The 20,301-nt window shown below is 39.1% G+C and overlaps 1 protein-coding gene across 3 annotated transcripts in view; it reads right to left on the bottom strand.

Annotated features, from left to right (window-relative positions):
• Window positions 1-20,301, bottom strand: part of LOC101850171 (transmembrane protein 181) — a 39,208-nt gene that overhangs the window by 12,573 nt on the left and 6,334 nt on the right. For 2 of the 3 annotated variants that reach the window (XM_035969912.1, XM_005098834.3), the window contains exons 3-10: window positions 12,985-13,088; window positions 10,120-10,187; window positions 9,160-9,250; window positions 6,971-7,110; window positions 4,926-5,048; window positions 2,854-2,934; window positions 818-917; window positions 207-334 (exon numbers count right to left, since the gene is read on the bottom strand). In XM_035969912.1, the coding sequence (XP_035825805.1) occupies window positions 207-334; window positions 818-917; window positions 2,854-2,934; window positions 4,926-5,048; window positions 6,971-7,110; window positions 9,160-9,250; window positions 10,120-10,187; window positions 12,985-13,088 (835 nt within the window). Of the gene's footprint in view, window positions 1-206; window positions 335-817; window positions 918-2,853; window positions 2,935-4,925; window positions 5,049-6,970; window positions 7,111-9,159; window positions 9,251-10,119; window positions 10,188-12,984; window positions 13,089-19,609; window positions 19,812-20,301 lie in introns of those variants that run through there. The other variant, XM_005098835.3, reaches the window with a different exon arrangement.

The raw sequence follows: 20,301 nt of genomic DNA, 5'->3' as shown, positions 1-20,301 counted from the left end.
ACAAACAAGAAGTAAAAGAATAAGAAGAATGACTATTACACTATCGATGAGGAAGAGCAGGAGGAGGAGGAGGATGAAGAAGAAGAGGAGGAGGAGGAAGAACACACAAAACAAGAACTAGGAGAAGAAGTAAAAAAATAATGACAAGAAGCAGAAGAACACTGCATGCAGCGTCTCGAGTCAGCCCCCTAAGTCACCTCACTCACCTGCCTGACGCTGTGGTAGATGCACAACCAGAAGAGAAGCAAGGCACTGAGGAAGGAGGCCTGGAACAGCCCGTCCAGCATGCCCGGCAGCCAGCTGTTCACCAGGAACGTCAGGGGGAAGATTGGGTCTGGGAACATACACATGGGCAGAGAGCGCCGTAAAACCTCTACTAAAACTACAGAGAGAGAGATGACGAGTGTTTCAGGACAGACGGGCTCTGCACACAAACACATACACAAACACACATATATATATACCCACTCACACACACACACAAACATATTATATACCCACTCACACACATATATAATATTTATATATATAAATATATACTCACACACACACACACACACACTCACACACAAATGGAGGGAGGGATGGATGGAAGGAGGCTTTTTCTCTTACTGTTGAAATTCATTTGCTTCATTGGGACAAACCCAAATATCATCTTAAAAAAAAAAAGTAACTAAATATTACACTAAAAGTCTAGTCTAGTCTTATCTTTTTTAATGTGAAAAGATGAGCTCCACGAGCTCTCACAAGAGCAAATTAATTTCTTTCAACAGAAGATGTCTACTCGGCAGCACTTGCATAGAAAACCTCTTCTTACCATTATGGAGAAGCAGGAGAGGCAAAAGTACCGACATCCATTTCTGCTCTATGGACCAGTCCCGAAGGGAAAACTTGCGCAAGCTATGAGCAAACCAACACTGAGGGGAAAGGGGGAGAAAAGGGAAACATGTTTAGTCTTCGTCAGAGTTTTATGGCACTTGCAACACAAATTGGTCATATAAGTGCAGAACATTACAGGTGTTACAAGAGAGTAACAAACATAAAAAAGAAGGAGGAGAGATAAATATGATGGATGTTAGATAGGAAAGAAGGGGGAAACCACACCAGAGCACCGCCAACCACCCACAAGGAAATATGTGAGAGAAGTTTCAAGATCTGGCACACCAACATAAAAAAGTCTGAAATGATATACATGGGAACATCGGGTGACCAGTGTTTGTTCTGTTATTACACTTGTTTGCCAACTTTTTCAAAACCCAGTCAGAGACATCCAATGTTAGAACCTCAGATCCTGTAACAAAGAACAAGATTACATCAGGTGGGGCTGGTTTTAGCGTAGCAGACTTAAATGCCCTCTTAAATTCCCTAATCGGAGACAGTCCTGGGAAATCTGTAAAAGTTGACAAACCTGTTTAATTGTGAGACATCGCGGAGAAATTGCAACACAAGTAGGTCATATAAGTACCAAAGAGAAGAGGTAATACAAGAGAGTAACAAACATTTTTTTAAAAAGAGGAGAGATGAAGATGATAGTAGTGTGATAGGAGAGAAGGAGCAAACCACATCAAAGCACCCGCCAACCACCCAGGAAGTTACTCCGAGATGGCGATTGTTTAACTTTTAATTTTTTTTTCTAAAACATCTACACAACAAAACACATTTCGCAGTGTTTAGAGGATGAAAAGAAAAATGAGAAATTCCATTTAAAAAAGTAGTTTGTTTGATTTTTTAAAAAGTAAATGAACACATTTAGCCGTCATTTAAAGCAGATGGAACAACAGAGGGAAAGAAAAAATGTGCTTCTTACTTCAAAAAGTAAGAATCAGCATTAAGTATACATGTGTTTGCTTAGATAAGAGAATAAATTCTGTTGGAAAAGATGTGGATACATGCAATGAAGCAATGAATACAATGCGCCACAAATCTAAGTTAACCCTGAGACATGATGCTCTCAAAGCAACACAAATAGGAAATCAGATACGAGTGCTATTTTCTAACTTAAAAAACAAACAACAACAAGCGATTATATGTCTGTAAATAATACTGGTGTAATAAACAGTCTTTAATAAACACCAGATTTCCATCCCAATTCAATCCCACAGATTGATTTTTGTTCACTAGATGACGAATTAATTTCCAGTGGCAGGACAGCAACAGATGTTGCAGAGTGCATTTCTGTACTAAAGGTCATAGATGATAAATATAGGAGAGGTAGAAACTCACATAGTCATTACAGTTGTAAAGGAATGTGAAACCTGAGAGAGAGAGAGAGAGAGAGAGAGAGAGAGAGAGAGAGAGAGAGAGAGAGAGACAGAGAGAGAGAGAGACAGAGAGACAGAGAGAGAGAGAGAGAGAGAGACAGAAAGACAGAGAGAGAGAGAGAAAGAGTGGGGAGAGAGAGAGTGGGGAAAGAGAGAATGAGATAATGAAAGACAGAAAGAGAGAAAAGAAGAAATAAAGATAGATAAAGAAGAGAGAAGAAGAGTGGAGCGAGTGAGAGAGAGACAGGGAGATAGAGAGACAGAGGGAGAAGGGAAATGAAGGGAGAGAACGAGAGAGAGAGAGAGTTAAAGGGAGATAGAGAGAAAGTGTAGGAGAGATGAGGGAGAGAGAAAAACAAAGGGAGTGGGAGAGAGGGGAAGAGGAAGAAAATTCGACGTGTTGAGATGGTGGTTGAAGGAAGAGTGTGGGGTAGACGGATAGAGAAAGGGATAGAGAAGAGTGTGGAATGAGGGACAGAGAAAGGGACAAAGAAAAGGATAGAGAAGAGCGTGGAGTAGAGGGATAGAGAAGAGCGTGGAGTAGAGGGATGGAGAAGAGTGTGGGGTAGAGCATTTCATCACAAACACTTACTGTTGTCAGAAAGGTAAACACCAGAAAGACAAAGCGAATCCAGATCTCAATCTGGGTGAAGGATGGGTTGTAGCTTTTGAACTGGGGACACAAGACAACGCCTGAACTGAGTATGGCAAGGTGTGTGTTCGTTTTTAGATTTAGTAAGAGTTTTAGAGCACATGCAACACAATAAGATCATATAGGTGCCGAAGATTAGAAGTGTTACGAGAGAGTAACAAACACAAAAAAGGAGGAGAGATAAGGACGATAGATGTTTGATAGGAAAGAAGGAGCAAACCACACCAGAGCACCCGCCTGCTATCTGCAAGGTGTGGGTTCAACATCCATGCTAACTAAGGAAGAGGCCTTAAATCTAAATTCCACCTTTGATAAGACAGAGCTAAGAGAGCAGAGAGCCTTGAAACAACCAAGATCAGGAACGTCTCTACGACGATTCAAACCAGGGCCATCGGCACTATAGTTTGGCATGATACCAACTGAGTAAATTGTGCCGAACAGTGTGTGAAGAAAAGAATTACATTCATTCGCTGTGAACCTGGGTTCCAAGCCTTTTTTCACACAACGTAGGTCATGCTTGAGGTGGTAGCTCAAAGCGGACATCTAACATCTGTGTGGATAGAGCATAGCCATAAAACCCCTCCAGACATCTTAAGCCAACTCTTTATGTGTACCTCACAGAGAAATTTTAATTGAAAAATTGATTTAACACAATAACCACCTCGTGGATCAACACTAACAAAAAGAATGAAAAATGACATGGTTACTCCCATCAAGCTGTACAATCATTATATATCTGTGACATGTAAGTGAGGCCCATGTATGGTTTAGAAATAAATCTGTCCCAATATGCTCTAATCCACTCTTTTGGAGAAAAAAAATCTTTAAAAATAAAGACAAAATGAGAGGGTTCTTTTCCTCACTGTGCATTGCCAGATTCTAATCTCTTCTGAGACAATTGAACTTAGACTGCAAATGGGGATGGGGGTAGGGGGAGGTGCTGAAATAAGCCAGTGCCCTTCTAAAAGATGCTCACATTTCACTTACTAAAGATCCTACATCATAAAACAAATGCAAATAAGCAAATAGAGCTTGTAATCGAGCGGGGATATGCATTATACAAACGCATTTATTATTATTTATCATTATGCCCCCATTGACAGTAAGAAGAAAAGGAGGGGGCTCTCGTCGCCTAGAGGTTAAGGTGTTGGCCTCTCATTCAAAGGTCGCGGGTTCGAATCCAGGTAGCGACCGAAAAATTTTCTTCTCTAAAATTGTCTCCTTTCACCTCCTTTCCTGCTCTCTAGCAATGTTCTGTTGTCTGCTTTCATTTCCACTTTCTGCCCCCACCCCCTTTGCCCCCTCCTCTGGGCTCCTGACTCTTTCTGCAGCCTTTCTACTGCTACTCCTTGGCTCCTCATTACTGCTGTCTTTCTGCCACACCCCTGATTTTCTGGTAGGAAAGATCTACACTTAGCCTTCTCGGAAAAGGGCGAAAAATCTCGGAGGGCTAGTGTGCAAGTTGCGCACGTTCAAGATCCCTTGGTGGTCTAAAATCAATAAGAGTAGGCTTCGGCCGTCACCCGGGCAAAATTCAAAATTTCTTACCAACTGAAAATATTAGGTGTGTCCCGCGCGCTCATATGACCTTATGCAGTTGCGAGCGCCGTAAAACACTTACCAAAAAAAAAAAAAGAAGAAAAGGAAGGACTCACAGTGAGCTTGACATCTTTTAAGGCCAGCTTTGTGACATCAAGGTCATAGACTAATATTTTACTAACTATAGATTGAAAAAACAATTGCAAATATTGCACATTCCCATCAACAGTAATTATAACATTTTACGGACAAATGTACTTGGATCGTTAAAAACAAATGCAATTTGTACACCCCCATCAACAGTAATTAAGAATAGAGGGAATTCAAAGTAAACTTGACATCCTTGGTAGCCTGCTTTGTGACATCTAGGTCATTAACTAATATTTTACTAACTATTGAACTCAGAATGTAAAAAAAAAAAATGCTCATTTTTACACCCCCATCCACAGTAACTAAGAAAAGCGGGAACTCACAGTGAACTTGACATCCCTGATAGCCAGCTTTGTGACGTCCAGGTCATAGAAGACCACAGAGATGAAGTAGTACGTGTAATCCAGGTAGCCCAGATGCATGACAATCAGATCCTCACAGACCGTCTGGGAACAAAAGTTTTCGTAAGAGTTTTACAGCACTTGCAACACAAATAGGTCATATAAGTGCCAAAGATTAAAAGTATTACTAGAGAACATATGAAATTTTTAATAGTTTTAGTGAGACTGTTACAATACTTTCAACACAAATAGGTCATATAAGTGCCGAAGATTAAAGGTATTACAAGAGGAAAATTTTTGTGAGATTGTCAAAGCACTTGCAACACAAATAATAATTTTTTTTATATAGTAGAGGCGTTTGCAACTGCATAAGGTCATATGAACGCCAAGGGGTGGGTGTCAGCAGAGAAGTCTTTACAGGGAATCAGACTTATTCTGCTCACCTCTCTAGCTTCAACAGTGCAAGGTCTGCTTCGACTATCAAGGCACCCCAAAAATAGCAGGTCACAAGAGAGTGACAAACATACAAAAGAAGTAGAGGAAAAATGACAATAGTAAGGATTAGGAAAGAAAAACCAGCAGTTTCCTGTTGTAGATCAGGCACAGTTATGAGCGTGACATGAATCAGCCCATTTACAATTCTACGGTGATTGAACGAGAAATGTCCCCCCTTTGGGAATGGCCTAAAGACACTACAGTCAGTGGCACTGCCCCGGGGGGACAACACAAATAAGTGACATGAGTGCCAAAGATTAGAGATATTACAAAGTGGGGCAGGGAGCAAAGAAAACTCAGCCAGTTAACAGCCCATCAAGTATTTAAACCTGGGTCCTTTGCAGTGTAGTTCAGTAGGGCACCAGTTAAGCTACAATTGCTTTCTCTCGTGATAATGAGGGCAGGACAAGATGAGATACGACAAAAAAACAACTAGAGAAGCTAAGATAATAATAATAACAATAACAATAATAATAAATATAATTTGTATAGGGCATATCCCCGCTCGACAGTAAGCTCTATGTACTTTACACTTCCATTACACAAAAGCAAGCACTTTTAGCTGAGCTGATCCCCCACTGGACTACAGTGCTAATGACCCAGTTTTGAATCCTTGACAGATTGTTTACTGAGTTTTCATGGATCCTTGCCCCACGTTGCTTTGTTGAAAGTGACATGACAAGACGAAGGTGACATGACAAGATGGAAGAAAAAAAAAATTCAAACAAAAGATACAATACAAAAGATGAATTAGAAAGAAAAGATCAACACCAGAAACTTTGATTTGATACAAACAGCAGGTAAGCATGGATATGACTCAAAAATATCTTCAACATTTCTTCTCAAATCTGTTTCCACAATTTAGAACCCAAGGAGACAAACTGTGAGGGAGACAGCGCATCTCAGGAGAGAGACGGATATATACCCGATAAATTATCTTCCTCACGTTGGAATTGAACTCACCCCTTTCCTCCGTTACTGCCAAGAGCTCTCTACAAGCACGCAAAACATAAAAAACAAATCTTTTAAATATTTACTGAAGGTACTGACAACTACACACTCAAGCTAAAGAAAAGTCATGATAGTATCTTGAGCATATATCTTAAAAATTTGATTTACCTTACAGACCTTATAGCTTACCTGCTGTTTGTATCAAAACTAAGTTTCTGGTGTTCAGCTTTTCTTTTCAATTCCTTTTATTGTATTATATCTTTCGTTTGAATTTGTTTTTCTCTCATCTTAGCCTCTTCTGATTTTTTCTGTCTTTTCTCTTCTTGTCCCACCTCCATTATCACTAGAGTGAGTGCTTTTAGCTTAGTTGGTTCCCTACTGAACTAAAGTGAAAGTGACCCAGGTTTGAGTACTTGATTGTTTACTGACTTTTAATGGCTTTGAAAGTGACATGACAAGCATGTTGTTTGTACGTAATGGTTGAGAAGAAGAATGATGGTGTTCAGTTTTCCACTTAAGTGATGTTCAATAGGTATTTAAAGTAAAAACAGAGTTTTAAAGTATACATTCTAAATACTGACATGGCTGCACTTCAGCTTGCGTGTCCGGTTGTGCATATCTGAGCTGAGAGTTGGGTTGTCCGATTCCTGAAAGCTTTGAGCATCCCCGTTGGCACCTCGGATCAGGATCCCCATGCTAAAGTCTTGCTCAAATTTGGAACCTGGAAATTGATCATCCAAAAAAAAAGCTTTAAAAAATGCAACTTGTTATAGATGTGGTAAGTTTAAAGTACATACTGAAGGTAGTGGTGGTGCCTTCTCTGGCAAAGATTTCTCCAAGGTGGACAGGTCTGCTGCATATGCTGCTCGCTGGGTTGCTAAGTCTCTTGTCAAGGCTGGTCTGTGCAAGCGTGTTTTAGTTCAGGTTTCATATGCCATTGGCATTGCTGAGCCCTTGTCCATCACAGTCTTCAGCTATGGTACCTCACAGAAATCAGAGCGAGAACTTCTGGATATAGTTAAAAAGAACTTTGACCTCAGGCCCGGACGCATTGTCAAGGAGCTGAAACTGAGAAACCCAATCTACCAGAACACTGCCTGCTATGGACATTTTGGACGCAATGAGTTCACCTGGGAACAGCCCAAGAAGTTCATATTCTAAGATTCTTGCTGCTTAGTATGGATGTGTCTGGACCAGTATTTTGTTGTGGGATTTTTTAAAACTTGTTTTTACATTTTATTTTTGTACAAGGGGTAGAACATTGGCCATAACTTCAGTAACATCAAATCCAAAATTTTTATTGGTTGTTATTGTTCAATTTGACATTGTTGGAGCTTTAGTAGAGAATTGGTTCTGCATGATTCAGTGATACCCAGCAAAATCATTGTTGATTCACAGTGAATCTTTCTACTTTACAGTACCAACGTGAGATGATTGCGAGTGATCTCAGTATACATGTATGGCTGGAGTGGTAGCATTTTTTAAATGAGTATTTGTGCAAATGTTCAGTGCGATGTGTGATGGATTTGGTACAAAACTGACTAAAAGCCATAATAAAAACTATAAATTAAAAAAAAAAAAAAACATACTGAAGGTTAATAAGAACACAGAAAGAAAGTAAATATTGAATGAATTATTAGTTTCAGTTTTAGTAAGTGTTTTACGGCACTTGCAACACAATAAGGTCATATAAGTGCCGAAGATTAGAGGTGTTACAAAAGATTAACAACTACAAAAAAGAAAGAGGAGAGATAAGGACGACAGATGTTTGATAGGAAAGAAAAAGCAAACCACACCAGAGCACCCGTCAACCACCCACTCACATAGATTAAAAAAGACAGGAACTGTGAGATACAATGTTACATTGTAATCGTGAGCCTAAACGAGTAGAGATAAGATTAATTAACAAAAACTTTTATTCATCTCTCATTAGAAGAAATTAACAGAGCTTTCACAAAATTCTGTAACACAAAAAGTATGGTGCTCTGGCGTCTTTCCTATCAAACATCTATCATCCTTATCTCTGCTCCTGCTTTTTTTGTGTCTATTACTCTTTTGTAAAACCTCTATTGACAAATAAGTCAACAGACTTCATCAGCACCATTCCACTATCTCAGAAATACTAAGTTCTATAAGCACAGTACCTCGTTTTGTGAAATCTTACGTCAAAGATTTTGAGTTTCACATCAGGTCCAGCTTTTTTTAATGCAATTCTTTGAACATCTTGATAACAAATTCGAATAATCTTACGATTTTGACAAAGCAGATAGGACATTTGTTTCATGACGCGGTGGAATCAGGCTCTCATCAATTTGTCTTGTTTTGGATGAAAAAATATCCACATATCTTGCATACAAGTCGAGAGATTATTGTGAATAAAGGAGGTGGGGGTCACCTGGTTTCATTGGTAAATTTAGCGAGAAAATGGACGCCAAAGATTAGTTATTTCCTCAGCTTGAGAGTGCGTGGAAACTGAAAATTTACATTTTTTTGTTCTTTTAATCAACGTTTAAAAAAAAAGTAAAATCCTCACAGAAATGTGTTCTTGAATGGACATAGAAATGCCAGACATGCAGAAAAATGTCAGTTTCTTCGATTTCATTATTTTGATGAGCGCCTGATTTCAACACGATGCCTCGCATTTGCTTTCTGACCTCATGGTCTTAGTGACTCAAAACGGCCACAAATGTCAGATAGAACTTTGTAATTCTAAGGTAGCCATTTGGTATATATAGGTAAGTAAAGGTAAGACATAACATAAACCACATACCTCTACTTTCAGCAGTGGTGACATGAGCGATGAGCCAAAGCTGTTGGTGAAATGTGGACATTGGCGTTGATCGTAGACGAAATGGGCCCGTCTGGAAAGAATTGTGGAAAAGAAATGTTCACATGTTCATTCCTTCCCAAGAGGTTGAAATGTTTCAGAATGTCTAAAAGTTTGTCTATAATACTGTTCTTTTTGGCTTTTACAAGAGTTTTACTGCACCTGCAACACAATAAGGGCATATAAAAAGCCAAAGATTAGAGGTGCTACAAGAGAGTAACAATCACAAAAAAGAAGAAGAAATAAGGATGATAGACGTTTAATAGGAAAGAAGGCACAAACCACACTAGAACACCTGCCAATCACCAACTGTAACACTGTTTTCTTTACTTTTTGCGAGAAGGAACATGCACTCTAAAAAAAAGTAAAAGAAATATTAATATCAGCCAAATTAGTATCAACCAATAGCATATGATTACTATACTGAAGACCGTGCCGCTTTACAAAACAACGAGATTATCACTCCAAAGCCTTTATCAGGGATGGAAGAAGAAGAAATAGAAGAAGAGGGAGAGGGAGAGGTTTGTTTGTTTGTTTGTTTGAGTAAAGAGAAGCACACCAACACAATAATGGTCATTTAATGTTGGGAAAAAGTAAGATAGACAGAAACAACAGAGGGAGGGAAAGTAAAGAAGCAGGACCTACCAATGGCGCCCTTCAACCACCCAGAGGGAGAGCGAGAGGGAGAGGGAGAGGAAGAAGAGGAGGAAGAAGAGAAGGAGGAGGAGGAGGAGGAGGAGGAGGAGGAGGAGGAGGAGGAGGAGGAGAAGAAGAAGAAGAAGAAGAAGAAGAAGAAGAAGAAGAAGAAGAAAAAGAAGAAGAAGAACAACAACAACAACAACCACAACAGCAACAACAGCGACAACAACAACAACAACAACAACGATCGGCTGCATCACTTACCTGCTTGTTCTCTGGCTCCTTAAACATTGTAGTGCCATTGACAGTGTTGGAATCAATGATGTGAGGACCTGGAGGGTGGAAGTGAATATGCAAGGAAAAAAATGTTTTTAAACTTTAAGACAGGAGAAACGCATTGGATCCCAGCATAGGTGTTTTGTTTCATAGCATGAAAATATATGACCAATAAAGACAAACGGCAAATTATGGGAATCACCTTGCCACAACAGTTTGGTCTCTTATCATTACAGAGGTGCTTCTTTCTTTCTCCCGTTTAAAGTCTTTTCCCTCTCTCCCTCTCCGTCTTCTCTCTTTCTCTCTCGTCTTCTCTCTCTCTCTTTCTTTCTCTCTCTCTCTGTGTCTCTGTCTCTTTTACTTCAGTGTTTCTGTCTATGTGCCAATGATACATTACATAAATATCCTTACAAAAATCTAATATTTTTTTTTATAGTAGAGGGTTTTACGGCGCTCGCAACTGCATAAGGTCATATGAGTGCCAAGGGGTGGGTGTCAACAGAGAAGTCTTTACAGGGAATCAGACTCATTCTGCTCACCTCTCTAGCTTCAACAGCACAAGGTCTGCTTCTACTATCAAGGCACTCCAAAAATAGCAGGTCACAAGAGAGTGACAAACATACAAAAGAAGTAGAGGAAAATAACAATAGTAAGGATTAGGAAAGAAAAAGCAGCAGTTCCCTGTTGTAGATCAGGCACAGTTATGAGCGTGACATGAATCAGCCCATTTACAATTCTACTGTGATTGAACGAGACATGTCCCCCCTTTAGAAATGGCCTAAAGACACTACAGTCAGTGGCACTACCCCAGGGGGGAACAAAAATCTAAGGTACCTTGGCAAAAGTAATAACAAGCAGAACATGCAGATTTTATTTGTATGTTTGACTGAGCTGTAGTCTACTGTGAGTGAGCATGACAACATTATTTTGAAAAGATTAGATTACGACAAAAATTAACTCTTAAAAAGAAATAAATACAAAAAAGCAGACCACGTCAGAGAATCAACCCACAAACAGCTGACTGTCACAGAAGAGACTGTAGATAATATATCCTCAGATACTGGGAACCATGTGGTCGGCATACATTACATACTTGTCAAAAGTAATATAAAACTAATGAATGCGGGGCTTTTTTTTTAGGCGGAAAGTCTTCAAAAGGACAGAATAAAGCTGTTGCATAAAGTTATTGATGTGCCATGATGTCTCCATGAGAAAGGCATCAGCGATAAATCTGACTCAAACAGTGCTGACAATCAGAAGAAAACAAAAGTGTGTAGCATACAAAAGGCATCATCATCTGTGTAACAATTACAAAAGTGAGTGAATGCATAGTATCAACAAAGAAATTTAAAAACAAACAACATTGATTGAAAGTTTAAGATCAGTGGGGTCTTTTCCCACCAAAAAGTTATTGAACAACTCAGTACAAAAATCAATTTGTTTTCATTGATATACAGAACACATGGCCCTCAGCATTGACTAAGAAATCAACATGTGCACACTGTTATCTTATCTTTGGCTTGTTGTGCGGATTTAAAACATTTCCCATAGCCTTTTAAGATCCTATTGTATATTTTAACTCCTTATCTCTGGCAAGCTGCTCCCTGCGGCTCGGGCACATTTCTTCATGCTGACTTTGATGACAGATTACTTTTCGGCAAATGCAGAAAACATGGTCTCTTATACTCAGAGTTCATTCATTAGATGAAGAACTATCAAAATAGGTTCACTTGTTTTAATTCGATGACCAGTTTAGCTACGTTTATGTCAATTTTGGATTTCATACCAAAATAGGACCCCTCAAAGATAAAGAGTTAAGCTCCTAACCCTTTATTTCAAATCTCACAGAATTTTAAAACGATTATTTAAGAAAGGAAGTACTTAAAAGTAGGATAGCTAACTAAAAACGTATATGTTCAAATGTGTTTTTTAAAATAGTTTTAGTGAGTATGGTTTTACGGCCCTTGCATAAGGTCATTTGAGCGCAATGTTCAAATGTGTGTATAAAAGTACATACAGACGAGTGAAACAAACACACCCTCCCAAACATCCATACATGATGTGTATGTACACACATAAACATGCACACATACATCACAATAGTACGAACCAGGCACTTTGTCGTAAAAAATGAGCTCATGACCTTGAAGCTGACATGCCCCACAAGAAAAAGGATGAAACTTTAGCCTTTCCAACATTGAAAGTTACTTACATCTTTGCTCAATTAAAAAAAATAAAATGCAGCAAACCTCACAACAAAAGGCATAGCTTCAAGATTTTATACACATTTTTTAAAAGCAGTGTTTCATGCTCCCTGCCAAATTTTAAGAAAGACGAAAAAAACCAACCCAAAACCCAGCAGTCTTTTTCCTCAAATTTTCTTATAATCTATATGAGGCCGACTGCCAGGGAATCCTAATAGAAACCTATGCAACACATTCCTGAAAGTTACGAAAATGAGAGTGGAGTTTTATGTAAAGCTGACAGGAAGAAAGACATTTTAACAAAAAGTAAGTTTTAAAATTTCAGAGAATACAAGTCCAATTTGTCAAAGTGGGAGGAGAGTACCATTAGAACAATAAGAATGGGCAGTTTTGATTGTCTTAATGCAAATACGAGTCATTCCATTTTGAAGGCAAGGAGTTGACAGAAACCCACACAAACACACTTACACACACACACACACACACACACACACACACACACACACACACACACACACACACACACACACACAAGCATGCATACACAAACACACACAAAGTAAAGAAAAAACTCAAGACTCAAGACACATCTCAAGCTGACAGAGAAAAAGATGGGAAGCATCATGTGTTTGTACTGTGGTGAGCTTACCTGCAATGCCAACCAGGATGCTGATAAGGAAGCAGACAAAGAAAGTAACAAATACAAGGAAGAACTGTCTCTTGTTCAGAGAGTACAAGCGCATCTGGACAGATCTGAAAAGAAAATTGTTCAGATATGTGTATGCGAATTAGTATCAACAAGAAACATCACAGTAAATATCAAATTACATAAAAATATTGGCATGGCTAGATCCAAATCACCACCGGATGAGCAAGTAGTCGTTATAAAAAAACAAATAGGGTAGAGAAAGTGCTAAAGCTGTTCGACTATGTATCTACTGACACATTTTAATGGCAGAATGTGACACGACGATGTGGTATGAGTATAGTGCCCCTTTCAACATGGGGCGGTTCAGTAGGATGCAGGACCTCCAACTTTAACTTCCATGATCCTTGTCAGGGCTGAGCAAATTCCACAAGCAACCAAAGTTTGATAAAGCCCTGTTGGGGATTTGAACTAGGGTCAACCACATTGCTAAATTCCTGATGATCTAAACTGAACTAACGGTGCATCTAGAGTACCTCGCTCGGCACTCAGTTCAAACCAACCTGGAGTGCATACATGAAATTGATCATAGACTGAAAATGGCTACATTTCTTGCTGAAGACTTAAAGTTTTAAACTAAATCTACCTCTATTTTTAATACATGATAGCACAATGGTGAAATCCACAGTATTATCAGGAAGCACTTTTTGCCAAATGCTTCAATACCTCTTTAAAAACTCAATATTAAATGCATGCACTATCAGGTGCTTTAAAAAGGTGAAAGAACTTCCTCTCTCCCACATTAGAGACAGTAAATACCTGACTACTTCCATTTATATGTGTGTATACTGTATTTCTAATCTTATATCTCTTTTTCCCTCATATCTTCCCTCTTTCTTTTATAAATTTACTGAGTCCTTTTGTCTAATCACACACACACACTCTCTCTCTCTCTCTTATGCTAAATATTTTTTTCATTCTCACTGTTATGCATGTATTCTATCTCTTTCTTGCTTCTCTCTCGGTCTGTTTCTATGTCTGACTGTCTGTCTCTCTCTTGTGATTCCTCTCTCTCTCTTTCCCTCTCTCTCTCTCACACACATACACAAATACACAAGTAAGCTGCACCAAAGAAAATACTCAAGACATAACATTGTGACAGTCATATCAATCCCCCGTCCCCCTATGAGACAATAACAGTAAAGCCATTGATTCATCCTTCAATGAGACAACAAGCAAGATAGACACTCCTCCTGTATACACTGAACACTCCCCCCCTCCTCCTCCCTCCTTCCACAATCAAGGTACACCTGGGACTTGGGCACAGCAACATGTGCCGTGGCTACAACAGCAGGGCCAAGGATTAATTGATCATCTGCCAATCTAAAAACCTCTCTCCTCCTAAACAAGATGTTGCGACTGCTTCTATCATAGTCTTTCACTTTCTAGTCTTATCACTGTATTATGGTTCTGCATCACATCCACGGACATGATTCAAAAGAAACTGACACCACATGAAAATCATCTTTAGTATTGCAAGATCTAAATCAACCTTTGCAAGAACTGAATTTGAAGAGAGCCACAAGCTAATTAAAAGTAAACGGAATGTCACAGCAAAATAAGCCATTATCTACATTTCAAGATCCTTTTTTTAACTAGATGGTATCTTTAACTATTTTCCTCTATATACCCCTTTCGGGCATCTTACAGTTCATTTTTATATATTTACGTCCCTACAGGAGGACCCAAAGCTTGGGAACATAAGGATAATTTTGCGCCTTTGTAAGAAAGGCTTTCTACTTACACCAACATCATCCACATTGGCAAAGTATTTCAGACATAATAAGGTGGATAACTAAATATAATAGTATGCCAAGAAAGGAGAAAATCCATCACAACTTCCCACAACAGACTTTTTCAAGGAGATTTTTATATTTAAAAGGCTTTGTTAAATCAAAATCACATCTTTACATTTTTCAATTATTGACTTTCATGAAAATAGTCCCCTTAATCACCTGAATGTTGGAAGAAAATCAAAATACATAAGATCAGAACAAGAGAAACTAGGAGGAGGAAAAAAGGGCGACTTCTACAAAGATACAAAATGCCTGAATGAAGGACATGATGATGACCTCAGTAGATCAACTTTAGAAACTGAGAAGCCAAAGACCGCAGTCAAATGTAGAGGAACACAAGAACAGTTCCAAATTTTTAAAAAAGACATCGCAGCCAAGTTATAACATATGAAGAGACAAAACTGATGTACAAAATCCAGAACATTAATAATTCCTGTCACTTGTAACCAGAATTTTTTGGTGTGTTAAAGTTGTTCCTGCATCATATCTGGACATTGGGGATTGCCTTGTTAGTAAGACAACTTCCTGGGCCTTCGGCATATTGTGGAAGGGAAGCCAGTTCCTTTCTATGCCGCCTTCACTTCTCCAACTCAAAGTCAGGTACCCATTACTGCTGGGTGGGCAGGAGGGGGCGGAAAAAATCAGTGTCCGAACCAAGGCTCGAACCTGGACTTTCCGCTTTGGAGACGAGCGCACTGACCGTCTATTTACTCTCATGTGGCATCATCAGAGGATGTCATTTTAAATATAGATTCTATATATATATAGACAGAACAGTGCCTACCACCACCTCTACAAAGTAACTATACTACAAATCCCATGAGATCCCTAGACCTAAACATGACTGTTTGTTTATGTCTAAGAAACCACCAGGCTTGGTAAAGCAAAGTCAAAGCCCTGCAGTTTATATTGTGAGTCTGCAAGAACAACAATGTTTTATCTTTTCAGCAGCAGGACTGTACTCTCTAGACTAGAGTATATATGCAGAACAGATCCACTTTCATAGAGGCATTGTTTAGTTAGAGGGGTTAACAAACATCTGAGACCATCTAAAAAAAATACAATTTTTCTCAAACCTTTGAACAGTAACCCAACTATTAACTGATTTTCCAATGAAAATCTTCAAATGGTTTCAAAAGCCAAAGGGGCAATCCCTAATTTGTGAGGAACTGTTGTGAAATCAGGCGATCGTCAAAATAATGAAATCAGAGAAACAGGCATTTTTCCGCCAGTTACCAAATTTTAATTGAAATTTTGATTTGGGGTTCAAATCCTATACTGTATACTGTGAATTTTACTGAATATGGTTGATTAAAGGCACAAAATATGAAATTTTTCAGTTTTCAAGGACTCTTTAGCTATAGGAGTTACCAAATTTAAGTGCCCTTATCTCGCTAATTTCACCACTGAAACCAGCCGACCTCACTTCCTTCAATCGCAAATACTTTGACTTCTATTTAAGATAGATGTGCATTTTAAAAATCGAAAGCAAAACAAAATAAAACGAATATTAAGCTTTCAGATGATACAACTCCACATGCACAAAATTGAAGAACGCCCGATTCCACAGTGTCGCGACACATTTTCAACCCGTCTTATAAATCTTTGCATATAACTCACTGAATGTCGGCTTCTGACTTTGAGGCTTGTGGCTGCCCTCTTCTTTCAGATTCAACATTAAACTAACTACACCGGCTATGATAATGAAGTGGCCAGCCGTACGGCCAGCCAGACTAGCCATACTTAGCCTGCCAGTCTAGCTGCACTTAGGATAGGCTCTCTGAAACCTGTTGAGTACACAGGTCTCATTAGATCTAGTAATTAGAATAGTAATTATTCAGGTTTAAAATACATGCATGATGCATGTCAGTAAGGCATCCCTTGGTTTGGTCTGAAATACACTGAGGCTAGCGTACGTGCCCGGTTACCATGTACGTAGCCTCAGGGTCTACGTACACGGTAACCGGGCACGTAGCCTCAGGGTCTACGTACACGGTAACCGCGCACGTGCGCTAGCCTCAGTGTCTACGTACACGGTAACCGGGCATGTAGTCTCAATGTCACATATGTACACGGTAACCGGGAACGTAGCCTCAGTGTCTACGTACACTGTAACCGGCAACCGGGCGTGTAGTCGCAATGTCACACACACGGTAACCGGGCGCGTAGCCTCAATATCTACGTACACGGTAACCGGCAACCGAGCGCCTCTCATTATCTACGAACACGGTAACCGGGTATTTTGTTTCGTGGGGGGGCTTGCTAGGTGCACGGTAACTGCTTCGCTCCCTTCACGACCTTGACCTTTTTCCTTTTTCATTCCGCTTTTTTGTGCGTTGTGAGCGGAATGTAACCTCAAAAATGATCCCAATCTACTCCCTGTCATCTTTCCTAAGGGAGAGCAAAATGCAGTGACTCTGAAAATCTTACTTAGCAGAGAGCTGTAGTAGTAATCAAAATTCTAAACATTAAACATATTTGCTTCCAGTTTCAGTTGTTGTTTTTTGTCCTCTGGTGTTGCGTCCAGCCCTCCCCCTATCCCCAAGTGCGTCTCTAAAAAAAATCAATAATCCCCCTCCCACCCCCCCATTCCTGAGTCCTGTACTTCGAAGCGCTCAGAACGCGTGCAGGTTCATTGACCTGTCACAATGGCGAGCCCGACAAGACGCTTCTCTATAACTTTCTTTTCTTTATATATGTTGCCCCCCTGACAGTGACAAATATTGATTAATTTTCATGGCGACACCACGTTCGTAATGCCGAATAATTGTTGCGTTATCAGACAATTACTTCACTGACAAATTTCTAGGTGGTAACGAAAGCGAAAGTAAAGGCTTACTGGACGCTCTGTTATCAAATTTAGTGAGTATCATGCTGGGGCTGGACTACAAAGCGGTTGACCCTAGTCTGGACGCTCTGTTATGAAATTTTGTGGGTATCATGCTGGACTACACTAGCATCTGTGTTTGTCGCGATCGCGTCCGCGATTTTTTGCATTTTTGGGTCCGCGAATCGCGTCCGCGATTTTTACACTTTTCAACATAAAAAGCTATTTCGTAACAATATATTATTAGACATGTATTTTGATAATTTTAAGGTGTCCATTATGGTACCTTATTTCCAGGCAAAGAATATAGAGGTACATTATATACTATAATATATTGCTGTTTGTCTTTTATGTTCCCTTCTTTGTTGTGTTTTAATTTATTGTTGGTGTGTTAATTTGTTTAAAATTGTTCTGATGTGTTGTTTTTCTATTTTTTGTGTGTGTCCATTGTATAGCAATATCATTTAGTGTGAAGTTGTTCCTACATTAAAAAAACATATATATATATAAAAATGTGTTATGTTAGAGCGTGTCTCCACCAAAAACGGAATGCTGACACTGGCAGGCCCCTTGTGTGTGGTTCCATAATTCACATGCTAATATCCTGTACTTTTTCTTGAATTACACACGTTAAGGGTTAAAACGGTTTATCTTCGGATATGTAGACACACACCCTTATTTGTTATTTTTTGTGATTGTTTTATGTGCTGCTCTAATTTTGATTTCATTTTCATTCTGTAGTGAAACCTTTGTTTTTCCCGTTTTTAAACTCTGTCGTGTGGCTACAAATGATATTCTAGATACACCTAAAACTTTAAGTTACCTCTATATCTATCAACATATTATTGCAAAATATGTCGCCATGGAGAGTTGAAAGCTTGCAAATTAATGGCAACTTTTACTTTTGGACAAAAAAATGGCAACAAAGGCAGATGCTAGACTATCGTGGTTGACCCTAGTCTGGACGCTCTGTTGTGAAATTCAGTGGGTATCATGCTGGACTATAGAGCGGTTGACCCTAGTCTGGACGCTCTGTTATAATGAAAATCAGTGGGTATCATGCTGGACTATAGAGCGGTTGACCCTAGTGCGCCTTCTTAGAAAAAGCGCGAACTTTGCGAACAGAGTTACCCTACTTGTGTGAAAAACAATAATAAAAGTGACACTGTTTTTGGCTGAGTGAACTATCTCTTGGACCCTCCGGTTACCGTGTTAGCCGTGTACGTAGATACTCCGTTTGCCCGAAGTGATCCCAGTCTCTACCCAATCTGAGGCGAGTCACGAGTGAGGCTGGACAGGAAGCCGGAGTCACGAGTCACAGGAAGTCGGAAGTGATGTCATGCTGGACAAGAATCAGAGTCCGAATAACATTTTTTCATATTCGGACTCGAGTCCGAATTCGGAATAGTCACTTCGTAAGGAAAAACAGGTCTTGTTTCACACGGGTGAGAATAGCATAGCCAACGCTGGCAAGTCTCACCCAGGCCCAGGGTGAGAGGTCGATCATATTTTTACTCTCACCCAGAGTGAGGATAGCCACTACTAGATTATCTAGAACTAGATTAGATCTCTAGAGTCTAGAATCTAGACTAGGGCACTAGGCTACTTTTTCAACTTGTTGCTGCACTTACCAGTTGCTCCTTTCAACATTTTATTTTAATGTAATTTGAAAGTGCAAAAAGTAACCTAAAATTAATTAGTCTACTCACCAAACAGAAGTCAGGACACTGTTATATTTGGATATAATTTATTAAATTAACTTTATTACTTAGATCTAGATCTAGATTCTAGATCTAGACTCTAGATCTAGAAATCTAGAATCTAGATCTAGATCTTAGATCTATCACAGTGTTCAGAAACAGGCACAGGTAGAGATCTACAGTCTACAGGATTTAATGAGGGAAAAATAGCGGAAAACAACAACTTGGATTCAACGAGTGCTTACGCTTCAATTTCCCGGGGCATTGCAAACAATCAAACGATTTGCACTCAGCCTCAGAAAGAAAGTAAATTCACAGGATAAATTAAAATCCAGGTGAGCAAAGGACCGAACTCCTATCGACGGTCCAGGAGAGACGATAGCTTTGTTGACAGTGGAAAGGGAGTTGACAGCGAAACAGTCCAGATACTTCCTGTTTTTTGGGCACCGGTAAAAGTTTCACTTTCATTGGTCGAAGTTGCGAAAACAAAATACTATTTCGAGACCGTTATAATTTTAAACTATTAGAAAGATGAACCTAAATATTATCAAATTAAATTTTGACATATATCAGGCTCATTATCTCATTAGCTTAACGTATGAAAGTACGTACGGCATTAGATAATAATAATAATATTAGGAGTTCTTAGATTATAAAAAGAACCAAGTATTATAACTCCCACTAAACAGTTTCAAGAAATCCCTTTCCCTGGTCATTCCCCTTTATCTCGAAACATTCGCTAAAACGTTTCTTTTCTTTTTAAATACTTTAAAAATTCCTTTTATGTGTCGCAAGTTTTATGAAGAATAATATTATGTGTTTCGTACGGCAGGCAAAGATCATACATACATGTAATATGAAACAGTTAGGAAAACTCGTTCTAAAGGGCACAGCCACATGCACCAAAAGTATATGCTATAATTTATTTATTTATTTA

This window comes from Aplysia californica, unplaced genomic scaffold (genome assembly GCF_000002075.1).
Source record: "Aplysia californica isolate F4 #8 unplaced genomic scaffold, AplCal3.0 scaffold00194, whole genome shotgun sequence".
NCBI lineage: Eukaryota > Metazoa > Mollusca > Gastropoda > Aplysiida > Aplysiidae > Aplysia > Aplysia californica.
This window is presented reverse-complemented; position numbering and strand designations above follow the sequence as displayed.